Source organism: Anarrhichthys ocellatus, unplaced genomic scaffold (assembly GCF_004355925.1).
Source record: "Anarrhichthys ocellatus isolate YVR2014 unplaced genomic scaffold, GSC_Weel_1.0 scaffold19, whole genome shotgun sequence".
Taxonomy (NCBI): Eukaryota; Metazoa; Chordata; class Actinopteri; order Perciformes; family Anarhichadidae; genus Anarrhichthys; species Anarrhichthys ocellatus.
Genome location: NW_022280049.1, coordinates 3507179 through 3519576, shown reverse-complemented (window position 1 = coordinate 3519576; position 12398 = coordinate 3507179). Strand labels below are relative to the sequence as shown.

Here is a 12398-nt window from a genome sequence, read left to right as displayed (position 1 = left end):
CACACACACACACACACACACACACACACACACACACACACACACACTCACATCACAGCAGCCGGCTTTGTCTGTGTTATTACTGGTGATGGATGTGTGTTATCTCGAGCATCCCTCTGATGCATCAAGAAGCGCTGACCTGTCTGTGTCAGACCTGGCTGGCCACAGGATTTATGGGCTTCATCTGGTTATGGTCGGCTGATGAAGCTGTGCGTGAGAGATAGAGAGTGTGTGTGTGTGTGTGTGTGTGTGTGTAAGTACACATGTGATCAGCCGGATCACCAACCTGCTGCTACTACTACTACTGCCAGTTCACTTGGAACCTTCTGATGCTCACGTAATAGAAATCGGATCTGGTGGCGAGCGGAAATCACGACAGACCCCGCCCACATGCTAGTCAGCTTGTTTCCTTTAATGAAAGTTTATTTGAAAACACTGTACGTTGCCATTTTTACACAGTTCCATCAGTGACTGAGGTGTTAATAGATTGCCTCGTCTGCTTTGAATATATTTGCATGAGGAAAAACTCGTTTGGGGAAGCATTCCATCACGTTACTCGGGAGTTTCAGCTTCACTGGCTCCCACCGATTCTTCATTCAGCGAGATGATTGAAGGATGTGTTCGTGTGTAAACTCGTTAAATGGCACCCATCAATTGCTGTTTCTCCGCAGTGACTTAATGGGTTGATGATGAGGGGAGGAGAGAGGAAGAGACAGAAAAAAGTATGGAGGGCAAAAAGAGAGACAGAGAAAGAGAAGAGAAGATTCGAGAATGCTGACTGCAAAGCTGATTCCATCCGATTCACAGCAGTGGCTTTGGTCTGATGGTGTTGGTGACCATTGTGTGTGTGTGAGTGTGTGTGTGTGTGTGAGTGTGTGGAGGGGTACTCCACATATCTGTGCATGCAGATACAGAAAGAGAGATAACTACGGCATCTGTGTGTGCAACAACAATATGGTGCGTCAGTGGGGTACTCCATGGATGTAATTAGGTCAGAGTGTGTCTTGTCTGTAAAACATTAATTAGTTTCTAGATTCAAATATGATTAGGATCCCCCCCCACACACACACACACCCACACACACCTCAAGCCATTATCAACACATAGACATAAGAATCCCTCTGGTGTCTTTCACGTCAACAATTAAATGAAACAAGGGAAAGACACACACACACACACACTCATATATTCGAAGACACTTAGTCATTCCCACAATGCACAGCAGTTTGATGTGAAGAGACGAGCCCGTCTACAGGGACTCTATTGTCTGAAGTTGTGTGCTGCATTGAACAGCGCACACTCCCCCAGATGCAGTAGCAGGTTTTCACTCTATTGCAGCACTCGCTCTGTCTGCTGAATTACAGCTAGCATCAGCAACTAAGTCTGAGAGCCATTGGCACACGCGCACACACACACCCCTCCGACTGCCGCTAGAGATGGAAACGGTCTCCATGGCAACATTCCCCTCTCCTGTTCAGCGCTCCGCCAGTAGCAGGTCCACTGAGGGCGTGGGGGGGGGGGTACAAAACAACAAGCTCTTTCTCTTTCTCTCTCTGTCTGTCTAATATTATTGTCACTGTTAAACAGAGGGCTAGCCTCTGCTGCGATATGTGTGTGTGTGTGTGTGTGTGTGTGTGTGTGTGTGACAGACATTATGCTATGCCTTTTTAGCCCGGGGCTGCATAATAATTACAGTCACCATTAGCCTCTCCTAAATCCAGGCAGATGTATGTATTTGAGGAGGAGAGGAAGAGCTACCTTAAGGGTAGGTGTCTGCTATTTACATTTGGAGGATCTGGAGCTATGCAGAGACATCGAAAACATTTTGGCAATGGAGTATATATATATAGCAAATATATCATATTGCTCCTATATTTTTGTTCCCCTTTTCACTGCACTGCATAGATTGAAAGTAGAAAAAAAAGTGCTACACATGCATACACATATATCAGCTGCAAAAAGTGAATGGTTTCAAGGTTTATGTTTTTTAATGAAGGAGCAAGAGAGTCACTGAGCAGCACGGGGTCTCGCAGCCGGGAGGAGAGAGTTGAATGGCGTTATTAGTGTGGCGGCAGCGTCCTTTAAAAAGCAGGAGTTCAATTAAATGACACAAATTGGCTCACTTCAGTCAGACGAGGGGTTGAATTAGTTGATATCATGCAGTGACTCATTCAGTGGCGTCTCCTAACCTATATTACACCAAACTAGGGTATCTGTGCCGGAGACTCCTCTGTGATTTCGTCACAAGATTCCCCCCTCCCTTCCCCTGACATGCTTTTTCTAGAAGTCACTCTACCAGATCTCACTGAAAGGTCTTTCTTTCTGTCTGACTGATACCTTGACAGCTTTGTGTATACGTCCACACTGACATTTTCTCCCCCTCTCTGCTCTGCTTCCTGTGTTGCAGCTGACATTATCTCAACGGTTGAGTTTAACTCATCGGGGGAGCTGTTGGCCACCGGGGATAAAGGAGGCAGAGTGGTTGTCTTCCAGAGGGAGCAGGAGGTAGGAAATGCCAACAATGCAACACTAATTATGCTGCCCTTCTGCTGAGAGGGTTTGACAGCCCTGAAACATTGAAGTTGATGTGTTTACTTTCAGATAACTAGCTAGCAAAAGGATAGCTAGCTGTAAATTCAGCAGCAAATATCTAAAAACCACAAACAACAGAAATCTGAAAGCTAATCATCATTATAATCATTATATAATATAATCATTATCATTATAAACTCATGTTACATGGAGTGGCATTGTTTAAAACCACCTAAATGTATTCTGAATTCCAGTTAAGATGCCAAGGTTTCCAATAATACCAAATCCGTCATGCTGAATTACAGAGAAATGTGTGCAGGTGGTGCATTGTACATCTAGAATTTTACATTTCATTTAATGGAGGAGCCATGAAGATATAGCATCTTGGAACTGGCTATTAATTCAATATGAATGTGCAAAAACACTGTAGCTGCTATGGAGTGCTAGAACAAGCAAATAATGACAATAAAACAAAGCATACAGTATGTGTGTGTTTACGCTAGCGGCTCTATGGGGCTGTACTAGGTACACATCAGAGCTTTGCGCTAACAGTAACATCAGCATGCTCATACAGTCACAGTGACCATGCTAACAGGCTGATGTTTAGCAAATATAATGTTTACCATGTTCACCACCTTAGTTTAGCATGCTAATATTTGCTAATTAGAACTAAACACAAAGTGAAACTGAGGCTGATTAGACAAATTTAGTTTGTCACGTTTGTGATCATAAACAAAAGTATTATAGATTTAACCTGATGATGGCTCAAGCCGCTAACACGGCTACAATATTTGATCTCACTTTGAAGCTACTTAAGGGGAAGATTAAGGAGACTGGAATGTATATTCATACCAACCAGCAATGCTTTCTTTTTCTCAAATGTTGCACACCTTGTTGAGGAATTAAAGTCCTTATAATAAATTTGTGGGAAACAACATTTAATCTTGTGGAGTCAACAGCAAACAGGTCAATCTCTTACCATGTTTCTCTTCTTGCAGAGTAAGAGCCAGCCCCAGCGTCGAGGGGAGTACAATGTTTACAGCACATTCCAGAGCCACGAGCCAGAGTTTGACTACCTGAAGAGTTTGGAGATTGAGGAGAAGATCAACAAGATCAAATGGCTTCCTCAGCAGAACGCCGCCTACTTCCTGCTCTCCACCAACGGTCAGTCAGTTAGCTAAGGCGGCCCCCGCTGCTGTGGGAAAAAATGGTCAACGAGACCATTAATCTGTCGTGAGAACGTGTTCAGATGTGGGCAGAGTGTTGCTGTTACTCAATAACGGTGTCAAGTAAAGGCATGATTCATTTCTCACTTTGCAGAATGGTCAGATATACAGCTGATGTCAGAGATGTTATTAATATCACATAAAAATGTCTTTTTAACCGTGTTTTCGCTTGACTGAGCAAGTGCGACCAGCAGAAGCGTTTCAGATTGAGAACTTCATGCATGGCTGCCACAGCAGGAACACACACACACACACATCAAAGCATGTGCCACCACACGCCATACATGCACGCCAGCTCAAACAGACACACACACATCAGCGAGAGAGATGTCTTGCAGATTGTGGGCTTCATGCGTGGCTGCTACAGAAGTGCTAGCGGTGGCTGGAGCAGATGGAGGAGGGTCCTGTGGCGATGGCCTCGCTGCTCTGACACCAATATTCACAGCGGAAATTAAAAGAGAAAAAAAAGAAGGCAACAACCTGACTGCTGCCGCCATCCCCCTCTCCAGACAGACAGAGAAGATGGGATGTAACTGGTGTTTGTGTGGCGCAGAACTGAAAAGCTCCCAGATGGCTTTTTCAGGGGGGAGCGTATACTGCAGCCTGGAAATGTAGTCAACATATAGATTGATATCAGTGACATCAGAATGTACACAGGAGCTGCCATTCATCATTTCTGCTGGCTCCAGACCAGATACATGCCAGATTGGCCGCCCAACCCCCTGCATCCATCTTGTGTCTGAGATTCACTGTAGTGAGCCATGATCTAACTGTATTTTGTGTTTGTGTGTGTTTGTGTGATGTATCCATTCCAGACAAGACAGTGAAGCTGTGGAAAATCAGCGAGAGAGACAAGCGTCCGGAGGGCTACAACCTGAAGGATGACGATGGACGGATCAGAGACCCATCGACAATCACCTCGCTACGGGTAAAGGGGTCATACATGACTATCAGGTCTAACACCACCCTAAATGTCACATGGAGTAAGGGAAATGGCTTCAAGTCATGTCTAGCTGGTGTGTTAAATGTTCTGAGTCAAATATCAGGTTATGAAATTCCAGATTAACCTTAAATGGAAACAAAAACAAAAACAATTCAAGCGACAGTCTGATGGCCTCTTGAACAGACACCTGGGTAGCATAGCTTAGCATTACGACTGAAAACAGGGAATCAGCTAGCCTCTCCCCACATGGGAGGTGAATTTTGTGACCTTTGGAAAGAGCCACACTAGCTGTTTCCCTTGTTTCAAGTCTTTATGCTAAGCTAAGCTAACTGACTGCCATCATTCATTTCATAATTAACACCTGCATGTCAAAATGTTTTCTGTGACAAAGATCTATCATATGTTTGCACATTGATTAGTCCAAATACGTACAGCTCAGATAAGCTGATTAAATATAAATTGAGCATTCGGTCATTATGCTATGATAGCCTTTAATCCTACATAAACTTCTTAGCAACGCATTCTGTATGACTGCACCGTATCTGTCAAAACTGACACAGTTTTCCCTGTAATATATGCTCACCTTCAATACTGATAAATGACACTCACACTAGCAAACACACAATCGTTGGACAATTTTGAACTTACACTGGCAGAAGAAAGTGAGAATGAGTGATCGATATGTTCACTGAGGTGAAGACCATGAAGGGATCATCCTCTCTGCCCCCCCCCCCCCCACACTCCCCGACCTCTTTAATTTTCACACAAAGCAGGCAGGCACGTAGCACAGTGTGTGTGTGTGTGTATATGTGTGTGTTTGTGTGTGTCTGCCATAGTAGATTAGTGCTGTGTTCAGCGTGTCTGTCCCTCTTTGTCTGGCTGGCCAGGGGATCATAGCAACCTGGAGGACAGGCCGGGACTGTGGCAATCCTGTTTAGAGGCTGTGAAATCTGCACATTGGGGGGGAGAAGGGGAGGAGGAAAGGGAAGAGCCTCGAAAAAATTATTCCAAAATGTAGCCAAAAGAACAAACAATAAAAAAAACTCTTTGTTTGCGTTGTGTAAAGTCTATGATTCAGTATCTCCTTAAAACACAAAGGATGTACTTTTTTGCGTTTTATCCGATTGTTGCTTTAAAAGAGGAAAGTGCTTTAAAATGAGGTTGTGAATAGATTTCTAGAGAATATTTATTTATTTTCAAAGCAGAAATATCTAATACTAAAATATTCGGCTTCACATTTTGTGAGGAGGAGAATCTATGAATCTTTCGAAGGTGCAGGAGCCAGCTGAACAGTGTAACTGTCAGTGTTCGGGGTTATGGGTTAATACGGTCCGTGTCTCTCTGGACGGCCGGTGAAAGACATGGAAATGAAGTGACACCCATGGAGATACAGCAGCCTGCTGGGCTGCCATGTCTTTCTGTCAGTGCCAGCAACGGACGAGAGAAAAAGAGAAGAAGCAGTCGATTTGTTCTCCTCTCTCGCTCCCCTCCCTTCTCTCTTTGTCTGTGTTTTATCTGGCCAACGGGGGGCTGCATGCAGACTGGGGCTGGGTGGCTTTGAAGCCCGAGCAGCACTGTGTATATGTGTTTGTGTGTGTGTGTGTGTGTGTGTGTGTGTGTGAGTGTGAGCTCGTCTTAATTCTGCAGAGTTCAGTTATCATTCCTCAGCAGAGCCTAGCGATGCCCCCGGGCCATCTCTCCTTCCACCTCCTTCGCTTTCTCTGTTTTCTTGCTTTCTCTTACATGCAAACATGAGAGCAGGAGTGACGTCTTCAGCACTTCCATGAGACAGAGCAAGAGGGAGGGAGGGAGAAAGAGAGGGGAGGCAAGCGTGATCTCCGAGTAGCCGGTGTAGCAAACAGATATTCACAGTCTGATTGAAGCGGCTCATCAAACAGCCTCTGAGCCCCTCAGTCACTGTCTCTGTTTCATTAAGATTTGTGGAGTAAATGTCATGTGAATCCCTGGAGTCATCTGTTTGTGGTTCACACACACACACACACACACACACACGAAGATATTTCTCATATTCACACACAAAATTCATGCCCAACATGTGCATTTACACATCTGCAGATACATATATAGGAAGGAGTTCGAGGAAACCAGCCTCAATGAACAAAAGATACTGGATCAGTGTTATAAAACCCATCAAAGCTTTCGAGATGAATTTCTTGCATATACTTTCTGTGTTTCTTTACATGTGCTTCCCCCCCCCCACCTAACTGACCTGTCTTTACTAATAGGTGCCGGTGCTGCAGCCAATGGACTTGATGGTTGAGGCTACAGCCCGGCGTGTATTCAGCAATGCTCACACTTACCACATCAACTCCATCTCTGTCAACTCCGACCTTCAGACATACATCTCCACCGACGACCTCAGGGTGAACCTGTGGAACCTGGAGATCACCGATCGCAGCTTCAGTATCCTCTCACTCGGCTCATCGGTGTTTGGGAACTGAAAATGTGGGGAAAAAAGGACGAAAAGTAACTATGTAATTCAAATCTGTTTGTACAGAAAATGTAAGCTAAATACTGAGGGTATACACAGTGTTGGTCTAAATGCCCACAGTAGGTGTCTTAAGATTGTAGTTGTTCCTTAGTGCCTGTCTCTCAGACATTGTGGACATCAAGCCAGCCAACATGGAGGAGCTGACGGAGGTGATCACCTCAGCAGAGTTTCATCCCCAGCAGTGTCACACCTTTGCCTACAGCAGCAGCAAGGGCTCAATACGCCTCTGTGACATGAGAGAGGCCGCGCTCTGCGACAAACACTGCAAATGTGAGTACAAGTAGAGTGCATCATGGGAAAAATGATAAAAGAGTGAAGAGAAAGATCAAAAAGATTTCTTTATAGATTTTCTTTCAAGTGAAAATGTTCTATAATGTTAACTATTATTTTCATCGTATGGTGCTTCATTGTGTATTTTGTGGCAACTCAACTCAAGCGTTGATTATTGGATTTCTTTTTTACAGTTGCTTTATTCATTTAACTGTTTTATATTCTATATCATCTACATGTTGCTTCAAAGCCTTCTATCTAGCAAGTGTCTGCATAGAATACCCCTTACTGGGATAAATAGTTGAACTGTATCAAATTGAACTACAGAATCCCTTTAACTTATTTTAATGACGGTCACATTCAGTCAAAAAGACATTAGAGCCAGTCTTCTGAAACCCACTGTGTGTAATTTGAGTTTTATTGTAATGTAGCTCCCTTTCCTGGCCATTAAATCCCCTAAAACAACACAAAGAACTTGACCTCAGTGAAGCTGAGTAGTATAAGGAGGATTAACTAAAGAAGAACAGAAGAGAGTGCTGCAGGTTCATCTAAATCTTTAAATTCATGAGAGTGATGGAAGTGGGAGAACAGAAAGACTTTTAACATGGTTCAACATGGTGGCACCCCGGTTGCGAAATCACACTCGTTTTTTTTTTCTGCTTCAGCTCCACCTTTGTGTGGCTCAATATGCCAGGATTGATAACCCATCAATAATTCTCGCTGTGTGTTTCAAACAATGAATGGCCTTTTCTAAAGCCAAATGAATAATGAATACATTGACATTTTCTCTGGAAAATCAATGGCTTAAGAGCAATCGCATTAGTCCCTCATGGACACACCTTGTTAATCAATAACGTCAGTCACGTCCTCAGACATATTGATGCGTTCACTGGACCATGCGCTAACGCAGCCTGTTGAATTTCACATGAGCAGTTATTTGCAGGCGAAATGAGTATATAAGTGACGTGAAAAGTTTGGAAAATTGGTGTTAATTTTAAGTTGTGGTATTCACGGCTATTTTCATATCGACATGTACGTGCCATTAGGTGCTTGCAGTGCGCACACACACACATGCACACACACACACACACACGCTGAGCAGGCAGGTGCTCTCGTTAGCCTCAGGACACGGTCTGCTGATACCGACCTACTGTCTCACTGCATGAACGCTGTTGTAGCTCAGAGCGATGTATTATGCCGTCCCTCCCACGCATGCACTCAAAAACACAGCTTCTCCTTCCCTTGACGTACACACACACACACACATATACACACACAAAACCTCCTGAACCTTCCACATAAAATACACAATCATATCACATCCCCTCCCATACCTGTAAATCTGAGAGGCTGCTGGTATCAGTCAGCGTTAGATTGAGGATGGATGGAGGGATTGGGGAGGATTGCCAAAGCGCTGAGCCCCAGGACAGAAAGAGAGGGACCATGCCGACTCCCCAGGGACCCTATTATACACCCCTAGAGTGGGACGGGAGGGAGGGCAGGGACACACACACATGCATAAATACATGCACATATTGCACACACACCCACTTATACACAAACACTCACACACACACAAATCCAGCGGGGCCCAAATGGGCCCAGCACTTTGACATTGATTTGTTTTTCTTATCCCTTCCTCATCCCCCCCATTTTTTCATCTCTCCCGCCGCATCCCTCGGTAGACTCCCCATTGACACATCACAGAGCCATTCTCCAGGCCTCAGCTGAGGAGGAGGGGAGGGATGGGGGAGAATGGTGGGGGCATTTTTGGAGCAATGGAGAGGAGAGAGGGGAAGAAGAGGGGGGGGGGGGGGAGAGAGGAGGAGGAACAATAACTTGACAGCTAACGATGGAATGCCTGGCTCTTATCCCCAGCGTGTTGGCCTGCACACAGATCAGCAGCTGCCAGAATCAATATGAATCATAACCAATATTTACCCAGCATGCTGACCCACGACTCTCTCCCTAAACACACAGAGAAATAATACCGGGAAGAGATACAGCTGCTGCAGAAAAACCCCACATCCAGGCATTGTTGTGGCTGTTATTGTTCGCTAATGACGGCCCCCACCACCCAAACACAATCAACTTTGTTTTATTCTCGCTGCAAATGATGAAAAAGTCTTGCGGGAGGAAAAAAAACATCTCTTTTAAGCAGCGACGTCCCGCGGTGTAAACCGTGTTTTCTCTGTCAGATGATGACTGCCTTTTGTTGTTTTTCTCTCGTAGACTTTGAGGAGCCAGAGGATCCCTCCACTCGCTCCTTTTTCTCTGAAATCATCTCATCCATCTCTGACGTGAAGTTCAGCCACAACGGGCGCTACCTGATGACAAGAGACTACCTCACTGTCAAGGTGTGGGACCTTCAAATGGAGAACAAACCACTGGAGACGTACCAGGTAAGCCTTCGTCTTGCTTTAAAGTGCCTGTTGGACAGTTCGAAGGCTCCAAAGATAATCCTAAATAACAGCTAGGCCGGGATCAAATCAAAACGTATTGATTTCAGAGTAATCACTCAACATAATCCTGTTTCACTGTCACCCTGCCAATCCGTAGCCGTGTCATCTTATGCAATTACCCCGGCAGGGCTTATTGAGCCAACTGTTCTCAAAAAGACAGATAGTGGCGGTGCTGATGCAACCTGAAGGGCAAAACCTCCCACTGTGTGGTCACCGGGGTCAGATCCACCCTGTGTGATCAGGGGAAGCCATCTTAGTGCAGGTCATGATTGATAAGGCTATCAGCTGGGCTCAAGGGATTCTCTGTCCAATTCCACCTGCTACCTAGCATCTTAGCGTGGCTCACCAGGTCTGGGAGGGGTTATTGAAACTAGAGCATATGGCAGTGCAGTTTAAGGTTATATGGTTGTTCACTTAAAAAAAGGTAATGTGACGAACTTTGGGTGCTGGGAAAGTGTGGTCGTGATCCAACAGCCACTTCATGTTCTGATTTGTTTTTCAGGTGCATGACTATTTACGAGGCAAACTCTGTTCTCTGTATGAGAATGACTGCATCTTTGACAAGTTTGAGTGTGTCTGGAACGGATCAGACAGGTGAGATTTATTTATTATCCATCCATCCATCTATCCATCCATCCAACTATCTCAATAACCCGCCGCTCTCCTCTGCTCCTCCTCAGCGTCATAATGACCGGCTCCTATAACAATTTCTTCCGAATGTTTGACCGGAACACTAAACGTGACGTCACACTGGAGGCGTCCAGGGAGAACAGCAAACCCAGAGCAATTCTGAAGCCTCGCAAGGTACAGCACCGCTCATCAATAAAAGTTACCGGATTCCTAAGACATCTGGATTTGTTTTATATTGCCAGGGCCTCAACTTGGCTTCAAATGAGTGTTGTTTAGATATCCTGATGACTGTGAATCTTCATAGATAAGCTACAGTACGTATAATTATGATTATATCCAATCATATCCTGTGTGAAATCCATGCACTGAACTAGCTGTGATTACTAGCACGAATGTGAAAAATAAAAACATTTAGAAATGAAATAAAAAACTTTTTACTAAGTTTGTTTAGCTTTAATTACTCTATTCAGAAAGAGTTGGATTCATCAACATCAGACTTTTAGCCTCTCTTGTTCTTTTTACATTGTTTATCTTACTTTTATTTAACAACTAGCTGGTGAACATTTAGCAGCTAAAGAGCCAAATATGTCCCTCAGAGGCCAAAACAGAGCGTAAAGCTTAACACAACTCCAAATGAATGCCAATGTTGCTCCGTGTCTCCTGGATGTGTAAGTTGCCAACTTCTTTGCCACATCTACTTTATGAGGTGATATTATATCAGTGTTGTGTTTCACAGCGCGTTCTGGTGCCCCCAAGTGGGCAAAAATAAACACTGCTTTAAAAATCACTGAAATCTTTGTGAACTTATGCGTTAAAAATGGTGCAAACTCATAACCTAAAAGCATATCTATCCCTACTGTTGTCCTCCAGGTGTGTGTCGGTGGGAAGCGTCGTAAGGATGAGATCAGTGTAGACAGCCTAGACTTCAGCAAGAAGATCCTTCACACTACATGGCACCCCCATGAGAACATCATCGCAGTAGCGGCCACCAACAACCTCTACATCTTCCAAGACAAGGTCAACTAAAGAGCAGTCTGCCCCTGCTGACCCCCGGCTGGGTTGGAGAAAGAGGGATGGAGCCCTTACATACATCCTTCTCCTCTCCCTATGTCTTGAATTTTGCCGCTCTGCTGAAGAACAGTAGAGATAATTATCCAGTGACAGAAATTGCGGACGGTCTGAATTTTGGGAAGTGGGGAAATTGATACAACCTGGATATAGCGTGAGGAAAACGGCTCCTCAGAAATTCGAGAATGGACTTTCATTCTTCAATTTGACTTCTAATTTAATTTATTTAGCCGTGCGGACACCTGGAGAAGTGAATCCCGTGCATTAATGCAACGAGAGGATTGCTGCACGAATGACACGATGTAGCAGCCCTCCGGACCCCGGAGAAAGGGGTTGGATGTGGGTACACTGAACATTAAGCAGAGCACACCGACAGAAACCTAGCTTACATGACGGTGGCTCGTTGTCATGTAGCAACAGTGCCCCCTCTCTTTCAACCTGCTCATGCTACAGTGCATGTGATCAACCCTGCGTTTTGGACAGTGCAACCTGCTGCAGAGTTCCTACAAAAGAGACTGTTAATGTCTGACCCCAGAAACTGAGTTGTGAGCTGTGACACACAACATGGTCAGTCTTTCAAGTACCAATTCTGTGTCTCCCTGGTGAGACTGCTGTAGTCTGTAATGTGAATGAAGCCCTTCTGGGCCATGTCAATGGTTTTATTTAACGCTGTTGTTTTATTGAGTCCTTCGCTCGGTCAATGAGTCTGTCTAGAAGCTGTGGTGCCTTCTTTTGGTATGTGGGGGTTTGATGTA

The 12398-nt window shown here is 44.7% G+C and overlaps 1 protein-coding gene across 2 annotated transcripts in view; it reads left to right on the top strand.

Moving 5' to 3' along the window:
* LOC116389180 (serine/threonine-protein phosphatase 2A 55 kDa regulatory subunit B beta isoform) overlaps positions 1 to 12392 on the top strand; it is a 38719-nt gene extending 26327 nt beyond the window's left edge. For both annotated transcript variants that reach the window (XM_031857655.1, XM_031857656.1), the window contains exons 2-10: positions 2408 to 2505; positions 3531 to 3696; positions 4574 to 4686; positions 6948 to 7125; positions 7319 to 7483; positions 9716 to 9885; positions 10448 to 10539; positions 10626 to 10749; positions 11446 to 12392. In XM_031857655.1, coding sequence (XP_031713515.1) covers positions 2408 to 2505; positions 3531 to 3696; positions 4574 to 4686; positions 6948 to 7125; positions 7319 to 7483; positions 9716 to 9885; positions 10448 to 10539; positions 10626 to 10749; positions 11446 to 11601 — 1262 coding nt within the window. In that variant the 3' untranslated portion in view covers positions 11602 to 12392. The remainder of the gene's footprint in view (positions 1 to 2407; positions 2506 to 3530; positions 3697 to 4573; positions 4687 to 6947; positions 7126 to 7318; positions 7484 to 9715; positions 9886 to 10447; positions 10540 to 10625; positions 10750 to 11445) is intronic.
* The last annotated feature ends 6 nt before the right edge of the window (positions 12393 to 12398 follow it).